The 17,295-nt window shown below is 61.4% G+C and overlaps 1 protein-coding gene across 1 annotated transcript in view; it reads left to right on the top strand.

The window, feature by feature from the left end:
- The first annotated feature begins 441 nt into the window (after positions 1-441).
- The window catches only part of LOC117645758 (cadherin-related tumor suppressor), a 29,467-nt gene continuing 12,613 nt past the window's right edge, over positions 442-17,295 (top strand). The window contains exons 1-8 of the mRNA XM_034386158.1: positions 442-462; positions 1,738-1,893; positions 1,936-2,085; positions 3,238-3,471; positions 7,916-8,117; positions 8,421-8,608; positions 8,726-8,887; positions 8,936-9,689. Coding sequence (XP_034242049.1) covers positions 442-462; positions 1,738-1,893; positions 1,936-2,085; positions 3,238-3,471; positions 7,916-8,117; positions 8,421-8,608; positions 8,726-8,887; positions 8,936-9,689 — 1,867 coding nt within the window. The remainder of the gene's footprint in view (positions 463-1,737; positions 1,894-1,935; positions 2,086-3,237; positions 3,472-7,915; positions 8,118-8,420; positions 8,609-8,725; positions 8,888-8,935; positions 9,690-17,295) is intronic.

Genomic DNA, 17,295 nt, shown 5'->3' with positions numbered 1-17,295 from the left:
AGGGGCTCTGACAGAACCCGCCGGAGCTTCTTCTTCCTGATTGATAATTCGTTTTAGACGCTCCATTGATTTTTAATGTTATTGGTCGTTGCTAAGGGATTTGCGGGGCACGCACTCTCGCATCTTGCCCCGAGGGTTTATTTCTATTCATTTTTCGCCAACATTTTATGATTTGTTCATTACTTTTAATTCGAAACCGAGAAGACCCTCGCTGCCCGGGGGCCTGTCATTCCTGCAGCTGTCTGCTTGTCTGTCTGTCTGTCTGTCTGTCTGTCTGTCTGTCTGTCTGTCCGTCTGTCCGTTCGCCCGGTCCGTCCGTCTGCCTACTTGTCTCGCTAACATTCACACCGCTCTCTGCGAAGATCCTTCGTGTTTTCCAATTCGCCTCATAACTGCAAAGTAATAAAAGCTATGTCAAACAAAATCGTGAAACGATTCCGCATGACGAGGGATGCCGGTTTGGTATGTGGGTAGAAAGGGGGGGGGGCGTCAGATTTGAGGTTACGCTGAGCTGACGCGGGACAGACGGGCAAACATTCCGCGTCGAATCTCAGGAGGCGCCCCCGCAGACACACTCTTAAATAGTCGAATTAAACGAAGAAGAAATCGGTCAAATTTCGCGTAGTTGTGCGAATGATTGCCAGTTTGATTTCTGAGTCAAAGTAACCAAAAATAACCATTTTCGAACGAACATTTTCTCTACGGTTGCAAGTGTGCAGGTAGGCTCGTGGTCGGAAAGTTGATGTAAGGGAAACCGTGTTTTGGAACAACTTAGGCGCGTCTTTTGTGTGACTCTTTTATTTTCGACCCGTTTCGGGAGTACTACGGTTCTAATATCGGTTGAGGCGTGGCTAGTAGAGGCGGAATGGAAAGATGGAAGGGAGGGGATTGAGAGCTCGCGGGGGAGAGGGGGAGGGGAGAAGGGGGGAGGGGGCGGACAGGACGGGGCACGCATCCGATCAGAAATGAGCGTGAGATCGAGATGGACATGAGGCAGCACATTTCCAGAGAGACACACTCACACGCCGACACACACACACACACACACACACGCGCGCACACACACACACGCACACACGCGCGCACACACACACACGCACTGAAACGTTCGCGGATCGGAGGACCCACGGTAAAAGGCGGTGGGGCAGTCACGTTCGTGCCGACGGTGTGACAAGGGCAATTTCCATGAGGTTTTTACCGCTCGCCTATGCAACACGTGGATGACCCTTCGCGTCGAGAGAGAGAGAGAGAGAGAGAGAGAGAGAGGAGAGAGAGAGAGAGAGAGAGAGAGAGGATGGGGGCTGCCTGGCAGTGTGCTCGCGAGAGTGAGCACTGCACTGCACTGCGAGGACGGAGTGCGCGACTGCACTGCGAGTCGACGAGACGAGACGGCGAGACGACGAGATGCCGACACGAACAAGTTTTATGGGATCTCTTATTTGAACCAGTTTCCTATTCGAGACGGACAGTGCCGCGCCGTGGCGTGCCGTGGCGTGCCGTGCCGAGGCAACTGGCCGCGGGTTTGTTATCCCGTCGAAGGAGGGCGCGCGGCACGGCACGGCACGGCCCGGCCCCGCGAACTTGCTATAAATTTGCCGCGCGGACGTACCGGATATGCAGCAGCCTGCCGCGCCAAAACGTGGATTTGTTTTTGTTTTTGTTTGTACTGCTGCATGTGGCGGCGGCGGCGCCCGATTTTCGACCGGAGGTTCACGCTGCTGTTGTTGCTGTTTGCAGGTGACCGTCGCCGTCCTGGACCGCAACGACTCTCCGCCGTCGTTCCGCGGCTCGCCGCTCAGCTTCCTGGTGTCCGAGGAGCTGGCCGTCGGCCAGGCCGTCGCCACCCTGGCCGCCACCGACGCGGACTCCATCGGCGAGCTGTCCTACGCCCTGGTGGAGGACGCCACGGCCTCGACGGCGTCCTCGACGGCGTCCTCGACGGCGTCCTCGCCCTTCACCCTGGACGCGCGCACCGGGGTCATCCGGCTGCGCGACGCGCTCGACCGGGAGGCCCAGGACGCGTACCGGCTGCTCGTCCGCGCCTCTGACGGCGTGCAGACCACCGACGCCTACGTCACCATCCAGGTAAGCCCTGGGCCATGCAGTGGGCCGGAAGGCCGCCTGTGGCGGTCGAAATCCCAGACGCGTTTTGAGCTCCAGAGTCGCTCAACAGGAACCGAGCGTGTGACCCCACCAATGGATTGCCCTCTAAACGGGGAATCCATTGGTGGGGTCACACGCTCGGTTCGAGTCCTATTTAGTGACTCTGGGGACCAAAACGCGTCTAGAGTTTTGGCCGCCTCCTTCTGTGAGCCGCCCCGGGCCCTGCCTTCGAATACCCCACATTCTCTACATCTCTTTTTTTCGTCGCTGGTTGGCTGGGTCAGTCCGCAGGCGGGCTCTCAGGGTGAATTTGTCGTTGAGTCACGAAATCACTGGAAGAGGGGGAGGCGCCCCCCTCCCCTCCAAAAGCCCCCTGCCGAGCCGCCGGCGCCACGAGCCTTGTACATTTGGCCGTGGATCATGAGGCGCGCTGTCATTGGCCCCCCTCCCCTCCCCCTCGCCTCCCCTCCCCCATGGCGGCTTTCCCCAAACGCTGGACAGGTCGTGCTTTGCGACGAACTGAACGCGATTTGCTTGCTTGGCAACAGCACGCTTACGCAGGCCGCTTAGGGAAAGAAACTGAAAAAAAAATGTGGGAAGAAGGAAGATTTTACAGTTGACTCTGATGGAGGAACATTTTAAAAAGTTCGTGCACTTGCAGAGAAAAGAAGAAGAGATTTTTGGAAATCCATGCAAACGTCAAACTTGAGAAGAAGGTTTTTTTTTGTTTCCTTCCCGTAGGCCTGCCCTTTTAGACCCGTGCAGATAGGCCCGTTTTGCGTTCCTCTGGTTCCACCGTCCGCAGAGCAGTCTTTCCCTCGCAGATTGCGGGCGACTGGGTGACTTTGTAGCGGCCGCCTTGCCGGGCGTCCAGGCGGACTCACAGTCGCTCCGCCTCACCTTTGGACTCGGCTGCACTCGGCCCTATGGCCGCGCGCCGCGCCCTGGCCGCGCCGGCCCGTGCCGCCTGCGGTCAACGATAGCTCGGAGGGACGTTGCAATCGCCCGGCATTCCTTTCCTTTTGTGAACTCGTAATTGCTCCTCGGAGCGGGGAGGGGGGAACAGCCCACGGGGCAGCAGTTCTATTTTGCCTAGGTGTTGTTATAATCATCCTGCTCTGTTTTTCCCCCCAGGTCACGGACTCGAACGACAACCCGCCCGTGTTCTCGCAGTGGGCGTACTCGATGGAGGTGCGCGAGGACGCGCACCGCGGCTCCCGGGTGGGGCAGGTGTCGGCCAAGGACCTGGACGAGGGCCCCAACGGGCTGGTGTCGTACTCCGTGGTCTCGGACTGGGCCAACGACGTGTTCGCCCTGCACCCCCAGACCGGCGTCTTCACGCTGGCCGCGAGGCTGGACTACGAGGAGGTGAGTCCCAGGGTCGCTGGTTCGAACACCAGCCGGCTGAACTTTTTTTGTTCTGTGTGTGTGTGTGGGGGGGGGGGGTATTCCCAAATCTCTTCCTCTGAAGGCTGATTCCGAGCTCTGCTCTCGTCACTCTGTCTCTCTCGCACTCATGGAGCGTCCCGCAAGGGTGCGAGAGTGACAGAGGATCCTAAGGAGTGCGTCCTGGCCGGAGCGTCCCGCGGTGACGCCCTGATCGTCGCGCGGTGCGTCGGTCCACGCCGGTCGGTCCGGCGGACGATGTGGACAACGGTACGGGCCGAGAGTCGTCTCGGTCGCTCCATCTCTCTCGCACCTGCACGGGACGCCCCGTGAGTGCGAGGGAGACAGAGCGTCCGCGCTTTTACGAGCCGATAGTGAATATGGAACGGCCGGGGACACTTCACTACACTGTAAGCCCCTGCTGAGGGGAGTGGCCCTGTGGCGTCGCGGCGTCCCGGCGTCACGGTGGCGCCAAAGAACCCGTTTGAACCGTGTTTTTGAACTGGCGGCGGTCGCGTTCGCGTTCACTTTAGCCGCGTCCTGGAAACATCAAGTCCACAGTGGGTGAGCTAGGGGGCGAGATGAAATTTGAGGGAAATTTTAATGAAAGATACATTGAAAGAAAGTGGAGTTGTGAGTGCAAGCAGTGCAAGCAGTGCAAGGAGGCAGCGGCCGTGCAGGCACACTAGTTTCTACTCTCGTTGGGTCGTAAAAAGTGCTTTCCTTTGTGTCCCCCGGGACGCGGTGCGCGGTGCTTGGCTGCGCTTATCTTCGCTGTCCTACTCGGTTTTACTACTCGCCCGGTAGTCCCATTCCGAACACGTCGCGCCGTCTCTCTCGCACCCTTGCCGGACGCCCCACGAGTGCGAGAGAGACGGCGCCGTCGGCACTAAACTTGACCGTTACATTTTACGCACCCTCGCACTAATATAATTCCTTTCTGGGAGGAATTTGGTCTTCGATTGGAATAACGGAGCGGCGCACAGTGGGCCAGAAGACCGATGGAGGCGGTCAAAACCCCGGACGCGTTTTGAGCTCCAGAGTCGCTAAACGGGACTCGAACCGAACGTGTGACCCCACCAATGGATTCCTCGTTCGGAGAGCAATCCATTGGTGGTGTCACAAGTTCGGTTTGAGTCCCATGCAGCGACTCCGGAGCTCAAAACGCGTCTAGAGTTTTGGCCACCTGCGCCGGTCTTCTGGCACACGCGGTTGGTTTGGATGCTATTCTGATTTCGGTGGACGCCAGACAAAAAGGCGTATATTCGCTGGGTCCCACCTGACTTTGGTAGTTGCGTTCGATGGTCAGTGATTTACGCACCGTCGTAAGGATCCTCCCCGAAGGAAAGCAAAGGGCCCGTCTGGCCGGCTCGGAACAAAATGGCTGCTTGCTTCCATCTTTAGACGGATGAGTCCATTTTTCCCCTTTTTTTTCTTTGTCCCTTCATAGCTGCTGCTTCTTTCCCGGGCGAACTGCAATCAAGTCATTACAAAATTGGTGCATGTGCGCTCCTGCCGCTCCTGCGCCACCCGATAACATTGTTTTTTGTTGTTTTTAAATTTATTTTTTCTCTTTGCAAGTCGGCTCCTTGAAACGCGGTGTGAAGGACGGGGAAACTGAACCCTAGTCCATCCCCAGCAACAAATCACTAGCATGCTAATAGTTTGATCGTGGAGCAGCATGGTGTTTATTGGAAGAACGACCTATGTTGTTGTTGTTGTTGTTCATCTGCTCAAAAAGTTTCCACAAACCATCAGTAATTTTACAACCATACTTTTGGTCGCCTAGTCTCAACCTTTCGCCGTCCCTCTGCTGGCTGTGTTTCCCTCGCTCGGTTTCCCCTGTTCCCCTACACTGGCGACACGGCGTGGACAGGGGGATGGGGGGAGGGGGGCCTCCTCGCCACAACTCCACTTGGGATTGGTATACTATCTATGCAGCGCGGACTAGAAGGAGGGGGAGGGGGGAGCGTGTATAGACTGTGCGGCGTCTGATGCCGACGTGAGATGCGAGTCGTGAGGTTGCCCCCGCCCCCTCCCCTCCCCCGCCGGCGCGCCAAGCCGTTCGATGGGTAAAGGCGGTAGTTTTAATTAGATTACATTCACTGCGCCTCGTAAAAAGGGGAAAGGAGCCCCGCCGCGCCGTGCCATGCCCCACAGTGTGCGTGCGGTGCGGCCGCGACTTTGGCGGGACTCGGCGACTCCACTGTCTCACGGTGGACCAGAAGACCCGAGGCGGTCAAAATCACGGACGTGTTTTGAGCTCCAGCGTCGCTAAATGGGACTCGAACCGAACGTATGACCCCACGAATGGATTCCTCGTTCGGTGAGCGATCCATTGGTGGGGTCAGTCGCTCGGTTCGAGTTCCATTTAGCGACTCTTGAGCTCAAAACGCGTCTAGAGTCGAAGTGACTCGGCGTCCTCGCAGTCCGCGGCACTTGCAGTGGCGACGCGACGGCGAGACGCGTAGGCCGCGGGCTTTGAGGCGAACCGCTCCACCACTCTGCGAAGCGCGCCGCCAATGCAACTCCATCTCGAGTGTGTATTCGCTACATTCTCAATGAGTTGGTGCGCGCCGCCGCGGGGCCCACGCACCACCACGCCCCGCCCCGCCCCGCCCCACCCTACCCACCACACCCCACACCCTACCCAACCCCACCGCACCCCGCCCCGCCCGCCGCGCCCTTGCACGCCTGCATTGAGAGCGGCGCTAAAAATAACGCACTAGCATCTCATAATTACCTATTGATTTCGCGCGGCGGCACGGCGGCGGCGTGTCTCGGCCGACAACTTGTCCGGCGGCGCCCCGCCCCGCCCTGCCCCGCCCCGCCCCGCCCCGCGACACGCATAGAGCCGCCAGGGCCGCCGCGACATGTCGGGCATGAGGCAAGCCGACGACGTGGACGACTTCAAGTAGCCTTTCGTCTTGATGAAGGGACCAGTGACATTGGAGAAATCCTTTTCCCAGTATCCAATCAATTAGCGCCCCTGCAGGCCGCGTCGCTCTGTCTCTCTCACACTCACGGGGCGCCCCGCAGGCCCGCAGGGGTGCGAGAGAGACACGGTCCGGAATCGCCCCGCGGCCTACAAGCCGTGATGCATGTCGCTCTCGCTCTGTCTCTCTCGCACTCACGGGACGCACCGTGCGGGTGCGAGAGAGACAGAGCGACGGTGGCGCCCCGCCCGCCAGATTTATGCAGGCTGTTTTGTCACGCAAAAGTGTTATTTATATTTGCTGCCCGGCATGAGTTACTGCGCGGCGCGTATGGATGTAGGCCAAGCCAAGACGGCCAGACGGTCTCTATCGGCTACTGGGCGTGCTGGGCCTTCTGGACGCCACACCGTCGCACAGTGGGCCAGAAGACCGGCGGAGGCGGCAAAAGTTCTAGACGCGTTTTGAGCTCCACAGCCGCGAAACAGGACACGAACCGAACATGTGACCCCACCAATGAATTCCTCGTTCGGAGAGCAACCCATTGGTGGGGTCACACGTTCGGTTCGAGTCCTGCTTACCGACTCTGGAGCTCAAAACGCGTCTAGAATTTTAGCCGCCTCCACCGGTCTTCTGGCCCATGTGCGTCGCCCGCCTGCCGGGGCACTTAGCTTCGAATTTGTCGCGGGATCCGACTTGCGCAAAGAGTGTGTATCAACTGGGTCACGTCGTCTCGCGCGGTACTGTACGCGCGGGGTCACCGCCATGTCGGCGGCAGTGCCTCGTCGCTCTGTCTCTCTCGCACCCCTGCGGGACAGTGCGAGAGAGACAGAGCGACGAGAGCAATTTTCGGAATGATCCTGCTGGGCCCTGCGTGGGGCCGCCGAGCGCCCTGTGTGGACCCCGCGGGGCACGGCGCGGCGCGGCACGGCACGGCAGGGCGGGCCACGCAACGCCGCGCCACGACGCGACGCACATACAAATCAAAATAAGGCAGTGACGCAACGGGGCGTAGCACTGTAACGCTGTCAGGCTGTCAGCGTGGAGTCGCGGTTTCGCCCGGGGCTTCGGCAAGCCGCGGCACTCCGCGGGGCTCTAATGTTGCTGCTGCTATCAGTGGGGCAGCATGGCGCCGTGGATACTCGGAGCGCGAGGGACCGCCCACGCGGTCCACGTCCACAAAGTCGCTTGCCTCCAGAGCACCTCCGGGGTCATGCCGATTGCGACAGTCTCAGTTTCGTAAAGTGACGGCTCAATAAATGCCCGTGATCCAGAGGGAAGGTAGCCAGTCGAACCAAGATCATTCGCAACTTGTTAGAGGCGTTTGTGGTCCGTTTACTCCGTGCGTAAAGCCCACTGCGGGGAAAATGGTGTATCGGGCACGGGGAATGTTGCAGAGGAAAGAGAAAAACGCGTGGTTTACCTCGCCGCGTGCTTCGCTTCGCCTCGCGTGCTTTGCGTGCGGTGCTTTACGAGTGGTGTCGCTGTTCCAGGTGCAGCACTACATCTTCGTGGTGCAGGCCGCGGACGCGGGCCGGCCTTCGCTGTCGTCCACGCTCACGGTCTTCATCAACGTGCTGGACGTGAACGACAACGCGCCCCTCTTCGACCCCATGAGCTACTCGGACGAGGTCTGGGAGAACGTGACCGCCGGCTCCTCCGTGGTGACCGTCTCCGCCACCGACCTGGACTCGGGTGAGTACACGAGGCTTACGCAGTGCAGGCGCACAGTGGGCCAGAGGACCGGTGGAGGCGGCCCAAATCCCGGACGCGTTTTGAGTTCCAGAGGAGCTAAACAGGGCTCGAGTCGAACGTGTGACCCCACCGATGGATTGCTCTTCGAACGAGGAATCCGCTGGTGGGGTCACACGTTCGGTTTGAGTCCCTTTTAGTGACTCTGGAGCTCAAAACGCGTCTAGCGTTTTGGCCGCCTCCTCCGGTCCTCTGGCCCACTGTACGGTCTCTTCACAGTGGTACTGACTGTCTCTGTCGTCGCAGGTGCCAACGGGCGCATCGAGTACGCCATCACGGCGGGCGACGGCGCGGACGAGTTCTCCATGTCCCCGAACGGCACCATCCTGACGCGGCGCGCGCTGGACCGCGAGGCCAAGTCGAGCTACAACCTGGTGGTCACGGCCACGGACAGTGCCCAGCCGCCCAGCCCTCGCCTCTCCTCCACTGTTCAGGTAGGTCCCGGGTTCGAACCCTGCCTCCGCCCGTGTTGCGTTTTCTAAACAGTCCCGAAGCTACTTTACGCAGAGCCGTCCGGGGGGAACTTGACTAAGTGTTTGACTCTGCTCCAGGTGTCCATCACCGTCCGCGACGTCAACGACAACGCCCCGGAGTTCATCACGCCGTCGGAGACGTCGGTGGGCGAGAACGTGGCGCCGGGCACGGTGCTGCTGGCCGTGAAGGCCGTGGACAAGGACGAGGGCCGCAACGGCTACGTGGAGTACTCCCTGGACGCCGTGGCGGCCGTGGACGCGGACGGCGCGGCTCTGGGTGCCAGCCAGGACGACGACGTCATGTTCTCGCTCGGCGCGGCCGACGGGCTGCTGCGGGTGGCGGGCCGCCTGGACCGCGAGTCCCGGCCCGCGTACCGCATCACCGTCACCGCCCGCGACCGCGGCGACCCGCCGCGCGCCACCACCGCCGACGTCCTGGTGCGCGTCCTCGACGAGAACGACAACTCCCCCGTATTCGACCCCAAGCAGTACTCGGCCACGGTGGCGGAGAACGCGTCCATCGGCACCAGCGTGCTGCTGGTGTCCGCCACGGACCTCGACGACGGCGACAACGGGCGCGTGCGTTACTCCATCTGGTCGGGCGACGACAACCGGGACTTCTCCATCAGCGAGGACGGCGGCGCGGTGCGCGTCGCCAAGAACCTCAACTTCGAGCGCAAGGCGCGCTACGTGCTGACGGTGCGCGCCGAGGACTGCGCCGGCGACGCGGGCCGCTTCGACACGGCCGTGATCGCCGTCAACGTGGCCGACATCAACGACAACCCGCCCACGTTCCTGGACTCGCCCTACCTGGCCTACGTCGTGGAGGGCGTGGTGCCGCCCCCCAACGGCTTCGTGCTGCGCGTCCGCGCCTTCGACGCCGACTCGCCGCCCTTCAACGGCCAGGTGCGCTACTTCCTCAAGGAGGGCGACCCGGACCTCTTCCGCATCGACGCCAACACCGGCGACATCACGCTGCAGCGCGCGCTGGACCGCGAGGCGCAGGCCGAGCACATCCTCACCCTCGTCGCCATGGACACGGGTGAGTCTCACGTTCCGCAGTGCCACCGCGCGTCCGGAGGCACGTCCGTCCGGACGGTCCTTGTCTCTGCCGCTCCAGTCGGCCAGCATTGCGCAGCACTGCGCCCTCTGGGCATTCGGACGCGCCCACAGTCCCCAGAGTCCACGGCGGCGTGCCCAAGTGCTTTCTGTTTGGCGCCGTCCGTCCTGGCCCTGGCGCCGCGTCTGTGAGTGTGTGTGTGTGTGTGTGTGTGCGTGTGCGTTTGGATCGGGAGCGCGATGCCTCGCGAGGAGTTGGCCGCGCGTCGCTGCGCGGTGCTGCGCTACGCGGCTACGCGGCTACGCGGCGTGTGGGCCGACCGGACCGGCGGACTGGCGGCCTGGCATGGCCTGGCATTCCAGGGCCGGGCTGGGCCTCTGGCTGCCTCTGGCTGGGCCGGGCCGAGCCGCGGCCAGCTTCCAGCAAAGTTCCGCCTGGAGGCACCGCGAGGCACAGTGGATTTGCCAGAAGACCGGTGGAGGCGGCCCAAATCCCGGACGCGTTTTGAGCTCCAGAGTCGCTAAATGGGACTCGAACCGAACGTGTGATCCCACCAATGGACTGCTCTCCGAACGAGGAATCCATTGGTGGGGTCACACTGTCGGTTCGAGTCCTGTTTAGCGACTCTCTCAAAACGCGTCTAGAGTTTTGGCCGCCTGCGCCGGTCTTCTGGCCCACTGTGCGAGGCGAGGCGAAGTGGGCTGGAGCTGGAAGCGCTGGCCGCGCTGGAAGCCGCGCCCGGTTGGTTCATCTTTTGAACGACGCGGGGCATTTTCGGAGCATCTGGCAACGCCGCGCGCGCCGGCCGGCCGGCCGGGCCCCGCCAAGCCGCGCACCGCGCTAGCACCGCCCCGCCCCGCCCCGCCACCTCGCGCAGCCCGCGCAGCTCAGCTCGCGCTATGAGAGCCGGTTTCTGGGCAAAGACCTTATGACGGCGACACGTCGTATGCATTATGGAGTCCGCTAGCCCGATAAATATCTACACCGCGCGGGGCGGGGCGGGGCGGGGCGCCCGTGCGGGATGCCCCCCGCCGCCGCGACGCCCCACCCCCGGCGCGCCGACGCCACGCCGACGCCCCCGTGCTCCGCGGCTCCGCGTCGAACCCCCGCCAGTGTAGTGGGAGCGCCACGGCCTCGGCCACGGCGCCACCGAGGCGGCCTTTGGCAGCCTTTGGCCTGGCCGTTGGGCCGTTCACTCGTCCTGGGCGTGCCCAACCCTTCAGAATCAACAAGGAAGTGCTTAGCTTTCATCGGTGCACGGTGGGCCAGAAGACCGGTGGGGGCGGTCAAAACTCTTGACGCGTTTTGAGCTCAAGAGTCGCTAAATGGGACTCGCGTTCGAAGAGCAATCCATTGGTGGGGTCACACGTTGAGTTCTAGTCCTATTTAGCGACTCTAAACCTCAAAACTTGTGTAGAGTTTTGGCCGCCTCCGCCGGTCTTCTGGCCCACCGTGCGTTACAAGTCCATGCTCAGTCGCAATCGAATGAGCGCGATTCGGGTCGAGGTGGAGTATGTCTGTCCACCACAGCTTTCAGTGGATTACGCTTCGCACGCAATAATGCATGCACGCCCCCTGCCGCCTTTCACTAGTGTCCCACCCCCTCCCTCCCCTCCCCGGAGCAGCCCGCGGAAAACTCCCGCGCGATTTCTCACCCCGGCGCCCCGCGAGAGAGGGAGAGGGAGAGAGAGATGAACACGCCGCATTGTGTCGCGACGTCGGCCAGCAATTGAAAAAGAGCGAGAGCGAGATACGGCAGGGCGTCCACCAACTAGTCATAGAGCCGAGCGCGAGGTGTGGTCCTTATGCGGCCGTATATCCCCCCCTCTCTCTCTCCCTCTCTTTCCCTCCCCGCCCCCACCCCGTCCCGCGGCTAGTGACACGGCCAGCCCCACCTGTCTGGCACACCATCTGCAGCTGCTGCAGCCCGAGGAGTCGTCTTCGTCGCTCTGTCTCCCTCGCACTCATGGGGCGGCCCCTGCAGGTGCGAGAGAGACAGAGCGACGAAAGCGACGCTCAGTCTGCAGCAGCACCTGACGGGACCGAGCAGGCCGAGCAGGCCGAGCAGGCCGACCTGCCGGCCGGATCGCACGACGCTGCATTCCAGCCTGCGCGACTCCAGCGCACTCGAGCGGGCTCCAGGCTGGAGCTGGAGAGAGAGAGAGGGAGAGAGAGGGAGAGAGAGAGAGGGAGAGAGGAGGAGGGGAGAGAGAGAGGGAGGGAGAGAGAGGGAGAGAGAAAGGGGGAGGGGGCACTACGCATGCAGGCGAGTGCAGCGAGTGCGAGGTGAGCCGAGAGAGATCTGTCATAGCGGTGCGTCCCCGCGGTCCCCGCCAGCCTACACGGCTTGGTCGCTCTGTCTCTCTCGCACCCCTGCGGGCCTACGGCGCGGCCCATGAGTGCGACAGAGACGGAGCGACGAGACGCCTCTTGGGAATCGGTCCGTCGGGCCTAAGTACACATGTTGGCCGAGTCATCGACGACGTGTCAGCAATCTGCGCCTGTCAGCGCCTGTCCTCGCCGTCGTCCCGGACCGAGTCCCGGACAGCCACCGACGGCCGCGTGCGAAGCGTGCGGACGCTCCACTGCAAGTCCACACAGTGGGCCAGAAGACCGGAGGGGGGCGGTCCAAATCCCGGACGCGTATTGAGCTCAGAGTCGCTGAATGGGGCTAGAACAGAACGTGTGACCCTACCAATGGATCGCTGTCCGAACGAGCAATCCATTGGTGGGGTCACACGGTAGGTTCGAGTCCCATTTAGCGACTCTGGAGCTCAAAACGCGTCCGGGCTTTCGACCGCCTCCACCGGCCCTCTGGCCCACCGTGCGGTGGGGTGGAGGCTGATTCGGAACACGGCCGTCGTTCCAACCTCGATTTTCGAGTCAAATCGATATCTCGATGAAACATGCCGCTGCTGCGCGGGCGGATTTGTAGACCAGCGTCGCTGAGCGTCGCGGACTTTCTCGCGGGTCGTGGCGGCCGACAGATAAAGCCTAGCCTCGCACAGGGCAGCGCGAACGCAGGGCAGGGCGACGGGCAGGGCGGAGGCAGGACAGTGAGAAACGTGACTTTCTTCTCGTCCTGTAGCCCTTCGGCCCCGCGTTGCCCCGCGTTGCCCCGCGTCCCTTCGGCGTGGCGTCCGTGGCGTCCGTCGCGGACTAGACCAGGCAGGCCGGGCAGGACTGCGAATGCTGCGAATCTGCAATCAGCATTCCCGTTCCCATCCGTTACACTGTACAGGTGAGCGGCGCGGACGCGCGGGGACGGCCGGGACGGCCTCACACCGCCTCACACTTGAATGGACAGCAGGCCGAGTCCGCGCGGGGTGACCGACCCGTCTCTCTCGCACACCCACACGCCCCGCGGCGAGAGGAGAGAGAGAGTGTGTGTGTCTACAGGACGTCGGGGAACGGGGGACCGGACCCAACCCTCCCCGAAAAAAAAGGAACCTTGGAAATTCGAGGCGGTGGCAAAGAAAGTACTGTTAGGGCCAGTCGAAGAGCCACGCGATAGTTTTATTGTAGGGGGTGTGGGGTTAGCCTGGACTGCGCGGGGCCTTGGCCATTTGAGATACACTGCAAGTGGCTCGTCCTTAGCCCGCCCCACAGCGGGCATACAGTGGGCCAGACGACCGGCGGGGGTGGCCAAACCACCAATGGAGGCCTCGTCCGGAGAGCAATCCATTGGTGGGGTCACACGTTCGGTTCGAGTCCCACTTAGCGACTCTGGAGCTCAAAACGCGTTTAGAGTTTCGGCCGGGCCACTGTGCGCCCTGGAGCCGTGCCTCCCTGTGCGCGCCGCGCCGCCCACTGTAGAGTGTCCTCCTGAAGGAAGCCTGCGTCCTCCAGGCAGCCTTGTCACACACACGCCTGGAAAGCCCTGGGCAGCCTGGGTCGGTAGCTGCGGTGTCCCGTTTCAGCAGGGCGAGTGTACACGGAACATCACACATCCCTCACCATCTGCCGAGCCATTCCCGACAGTCGCTCTCTCCCTGTCGCACCCCCAGCGGCCTGCGGGTCACCCCACGAGTGCGAGAGAGACAGTGCGACTGCTTGGTGTCACCACACCACCGCACCGCCCCCACCAATGGACGCCAGGCATGGCGGGCGGTGGTGGAAAATTGCAGGAAGTCCCGTTAGAAATTCATTCGACGGGAAATGCTTTGTGTCGCGTTGTGTCTGCGTGTGTGTGTGTGTGTGTGAGTGAGATGGGATGCAGCAATATGGGGACGGCGTACGGATCGTAACTTGTGACCACGCATCACGGTCGACTCGGGCAGTGCATTGCCTCTCTCTCTCTCTTCTCTCTTTCTCTCTCAGTGCAGTTGCATTGTGTGGAGTGAAATTACAGTCGCGTGGCGCGTGGGCCCCTGAGAGAGAATCCTCAAAACGGGAAGCGAAAAAAAACCGGAACGTGGTGGAAATATCTTGTTTTGTATGAGGCCCATGGGGAGACTTCAACGCAGGAGTGCATCCAGAGTTCACGCGGCATGTATGTGTGTGTTTGTGTGTGTGAGTGTGAGTGTGAGTGTGAGAGAGAGAGAGAGAGAGAGAGAGAGAGAGAGAGGGAGAGAGCTGTGGTCTGTACTGGCGTGTCGATTTATTTATCCAGACTCATAATAATAGCGGGTGTGCTCCGTTGCTCTCCTTCCCCCCCCCCTTTTTCTTCTTTCCCGCTCTCTGATGGACCACTTCCGGCGCGAGTCCGGCTTGGTGCCGCGTTGTGATTCACATTGGCCCTCGCGTGCTGTCATTGAGCCGGCCGGCGCACAGTGGGCCAGAAGACCGGCGGAGGCGGCCAAAACTCCAGACGCGTTGTGATCTCCAGAGTCGCTAGGTGGGACTCGAACCGAACGTGTGACCCCACCAATGGATTGCTCCCCCAACGAGGAATCCATTGGTGGGGTCACACGTTCGGTTCGAGTCCTGTTTAGCGACTCTGAAGCTCAAAATCCGCGCCTGGATCCACTTCCCGGCGTCGTCCCATGGCATCCCAGGCATTTTCCCGTTGACCTCAAGAAGTGCGAGGGGCGGGGCGAGGCCGGGCGCGGCGTGCCCACGGCGTCGGCGTGTTACAGTGTTGTTGCCGGCCGGCCTGGCGATGCCCTGGCGAGCGGATCTCGGCTCCCCTTCCTCCTTTTTCTTTCTGTATAAATATGCATCGGCAGTAATGGTTGCGGGCAATTATCAGATGATGCGGACAGGAGCCAGAGGGCAGCGAGGTACAGCGAGCTGCATGCCGAGGGTCGCCGTCTGTCTCTCTCGCACCAGTGCGGGGCGCCGCGCGAGTGCGAGCGAGACGGAGTACGACCCTCGGAACCAGCCTACTGGAGCAAGCTGGAGCAAGCTGGAGCAAGCCGGCCGCACGAACCGAGGCACGAACCTAGCCCTGGGCCATGCAGGCCATGCAGGCCATGCAGGCCCTGCCCTTCCCCGCTTGCAACGGCCGAGCTCCGTCTCTCTCGCACCCCTACGGGACCTACGGGACCTACGGACCCTACGGGACGCCCCACGAGTGCGAGAGAGACAGAGCGACGAGAGGCGCCGATGTTCGGAATCGGTCTGTCTGCTGCACACGCCGCCGGTCGGTCGGTCGGTCGAAAAGGAGGGGGAGGGGGAGGGGGGACGATTTGCAGTGCAGCCTGCAATTTAGATTCTTGAAAATGCCATAAGCTCGCCTCGCCGCGCCTCGCCTCGCGTCTCGTGGCGACACCCTGAGTGACGGCGCGGGGGCGTCGCTCAAGGCCTGCACGCGGTGCATGAGGTGCATGGGGTCAACGGAGAGCGGTGCCTTCGTGGCGGCCGCGGGTTCGAATACCACCTCCCTCGAGATTTTTCGCTGTCACCTTTTTCGAAAGGGCTCTTTCAGATCACGAAGTGCGCCGAGTCCACCCTTGATGTCCACTCCTCTTACTGCCAATGTTAAACAAACAATAACTTGTATAGCGTTGCTGTGGCGAGCAGCCTGACCGCGACGCAAGCGGCACAAAACGGCTCAGCGCATGCGTGGCGGGTCGCGGGTCGCGACAACCACACTCCTCTCGGATTCTCAGATGAAGGGGTCGAGGCTGTTTGGCCGACTGCAGGGGGCGCAGGGGTCGTCGCGCGGCTCGAGTCAAATCCCATGCAAATCGGACGAAGGTTACATCGCGTGGCTGGAAAAGTGTCTGTCTGTCTGACTGTCTGTCTGCTCCAAGTTTGCCCCGCGAGGACCACCACACTGTCGTCCGACTGATATTGAAGTCGGCTCCCGCCATACACGAGTAAATTTAGCAGTGTGTGCGCGTCCGTTCCTTGTTGCAGCAGTCAGTCTGTCACACCTTCCAGGTGCTGCCCCTGCTTAGAAAGCAATTCTACACGCTCCCCTCTAACCTTCACTACCACTCGGCCACCGCAACAACAACAACATCAACAACAACGACAATGAGGCCGCGGCGGATACAGACATTTACATCAAGGCGTACTGACACCGGAGCTATCTGTCCTATCGCATTACGCATTGCCCGATGGACGATAGCAGCAACACAACCAGAGAGAGAGAGAGAGAGGGGGGGGGGACTTGGTTGAAAGTGCTGGAAAAAGCGTCAGCTGGATTTCCAGAATTTTTCATTCTTGTTGTTGGGGGGGCTTTTGAAGTACTGTTTCCTACACTCTGATGTTGTTGTTTGTTTTTGTGTTTTCAAGGCAGTAGTCAGAGTGAGCGAGGTGGCAGCACTAGAAAGGGGGGCTTGGGGCAGGCCGCGGCTGCAAAGACATGAAGACATTTTTGTGGTCAGCCCCTTGCCCCTTCCTTCCCCGCCGGGCTCGGCCTGGCTCGGTGTGGCGGGGCGAGGCGGGGCGGGGCGGGGCGGGGCCTCTGGGTGGGGGCCCCCAGGGCCCCTAGCCTCTAGGTGGGGCCACCCATCGGCAAGCTGATAGGCACTGGACAATTAACGAGGTGTTAATCGGGTAGCGGTCGGACGGTAGCGAGCCGCCGCCACGGCCGCCACGGCCGCCACGGCACCGCCTCGCGGAAGGCGTGCTGGAGAAAGGAGCGAGAGGAACTGCGCAGAATGCGAGCGCTCGTCAAACCACACAAACTATAGCAGGCCTCGAGGAGGAAAGTGTATGGCTTCATGAAAAGTATTCTGAGCAAGGAAATGCATTATTAATCACGGAGTTGTGCAACAAAGGAGACCTTTGCTAGTATTTCCAGTGTGTGTGCGTCTGTCATTGCCGAAATGACGTAACCAACGGTTCCGAACACTGCCTCCACAGCCGTGGTAATCGGTGCGGAGAACGTCCAAGAACCTCCTGCCGGGGACACTACAAAGACAAAGCTCTCTAACCTTTCGACTCTATCGGGCTGCGCATACGGATAGATGCTTGGATTACAAGCGAGTGGTGCCGGGGGCGTGGCGGGGCGGGGTGAGGCGGGGTAGGGCGGGGCGGGGCGTGGTGGCCGCGATGCCACGAGGTGGGGGACATACACCGCATGGCAATAGCTTCGCCTGCGGTTTCTGGACGATTATCACAGCGGGAGGTCTGTGGCGGGGCGGGGCGGGGCGGGGTGGGGCGGGGCGTGGAACGTGCTAGGTTGGGTGAACCA

Source organism: Thrips palmi, unplaced genomic scaffold (genome assembly GCF_012932325.1).
Source record: "Thrips palmi isolate BJ-2018 unplaced genomic scaffold, TpBJ-2018v1 HiC_scaffold_10, whole genome shotgun sequence".
Lineage (NCBI taxonomy): Eukaryota > Metazoa > Arthropoda > Insecta > Thysanoptera > Thripidae > Thrips > Thrips palmi.
The sequence above is the reverse complement of the archived record's forward strand: the minus strand, read 5'-3'. Positions and strand labels throughout refer to the sequence as shown.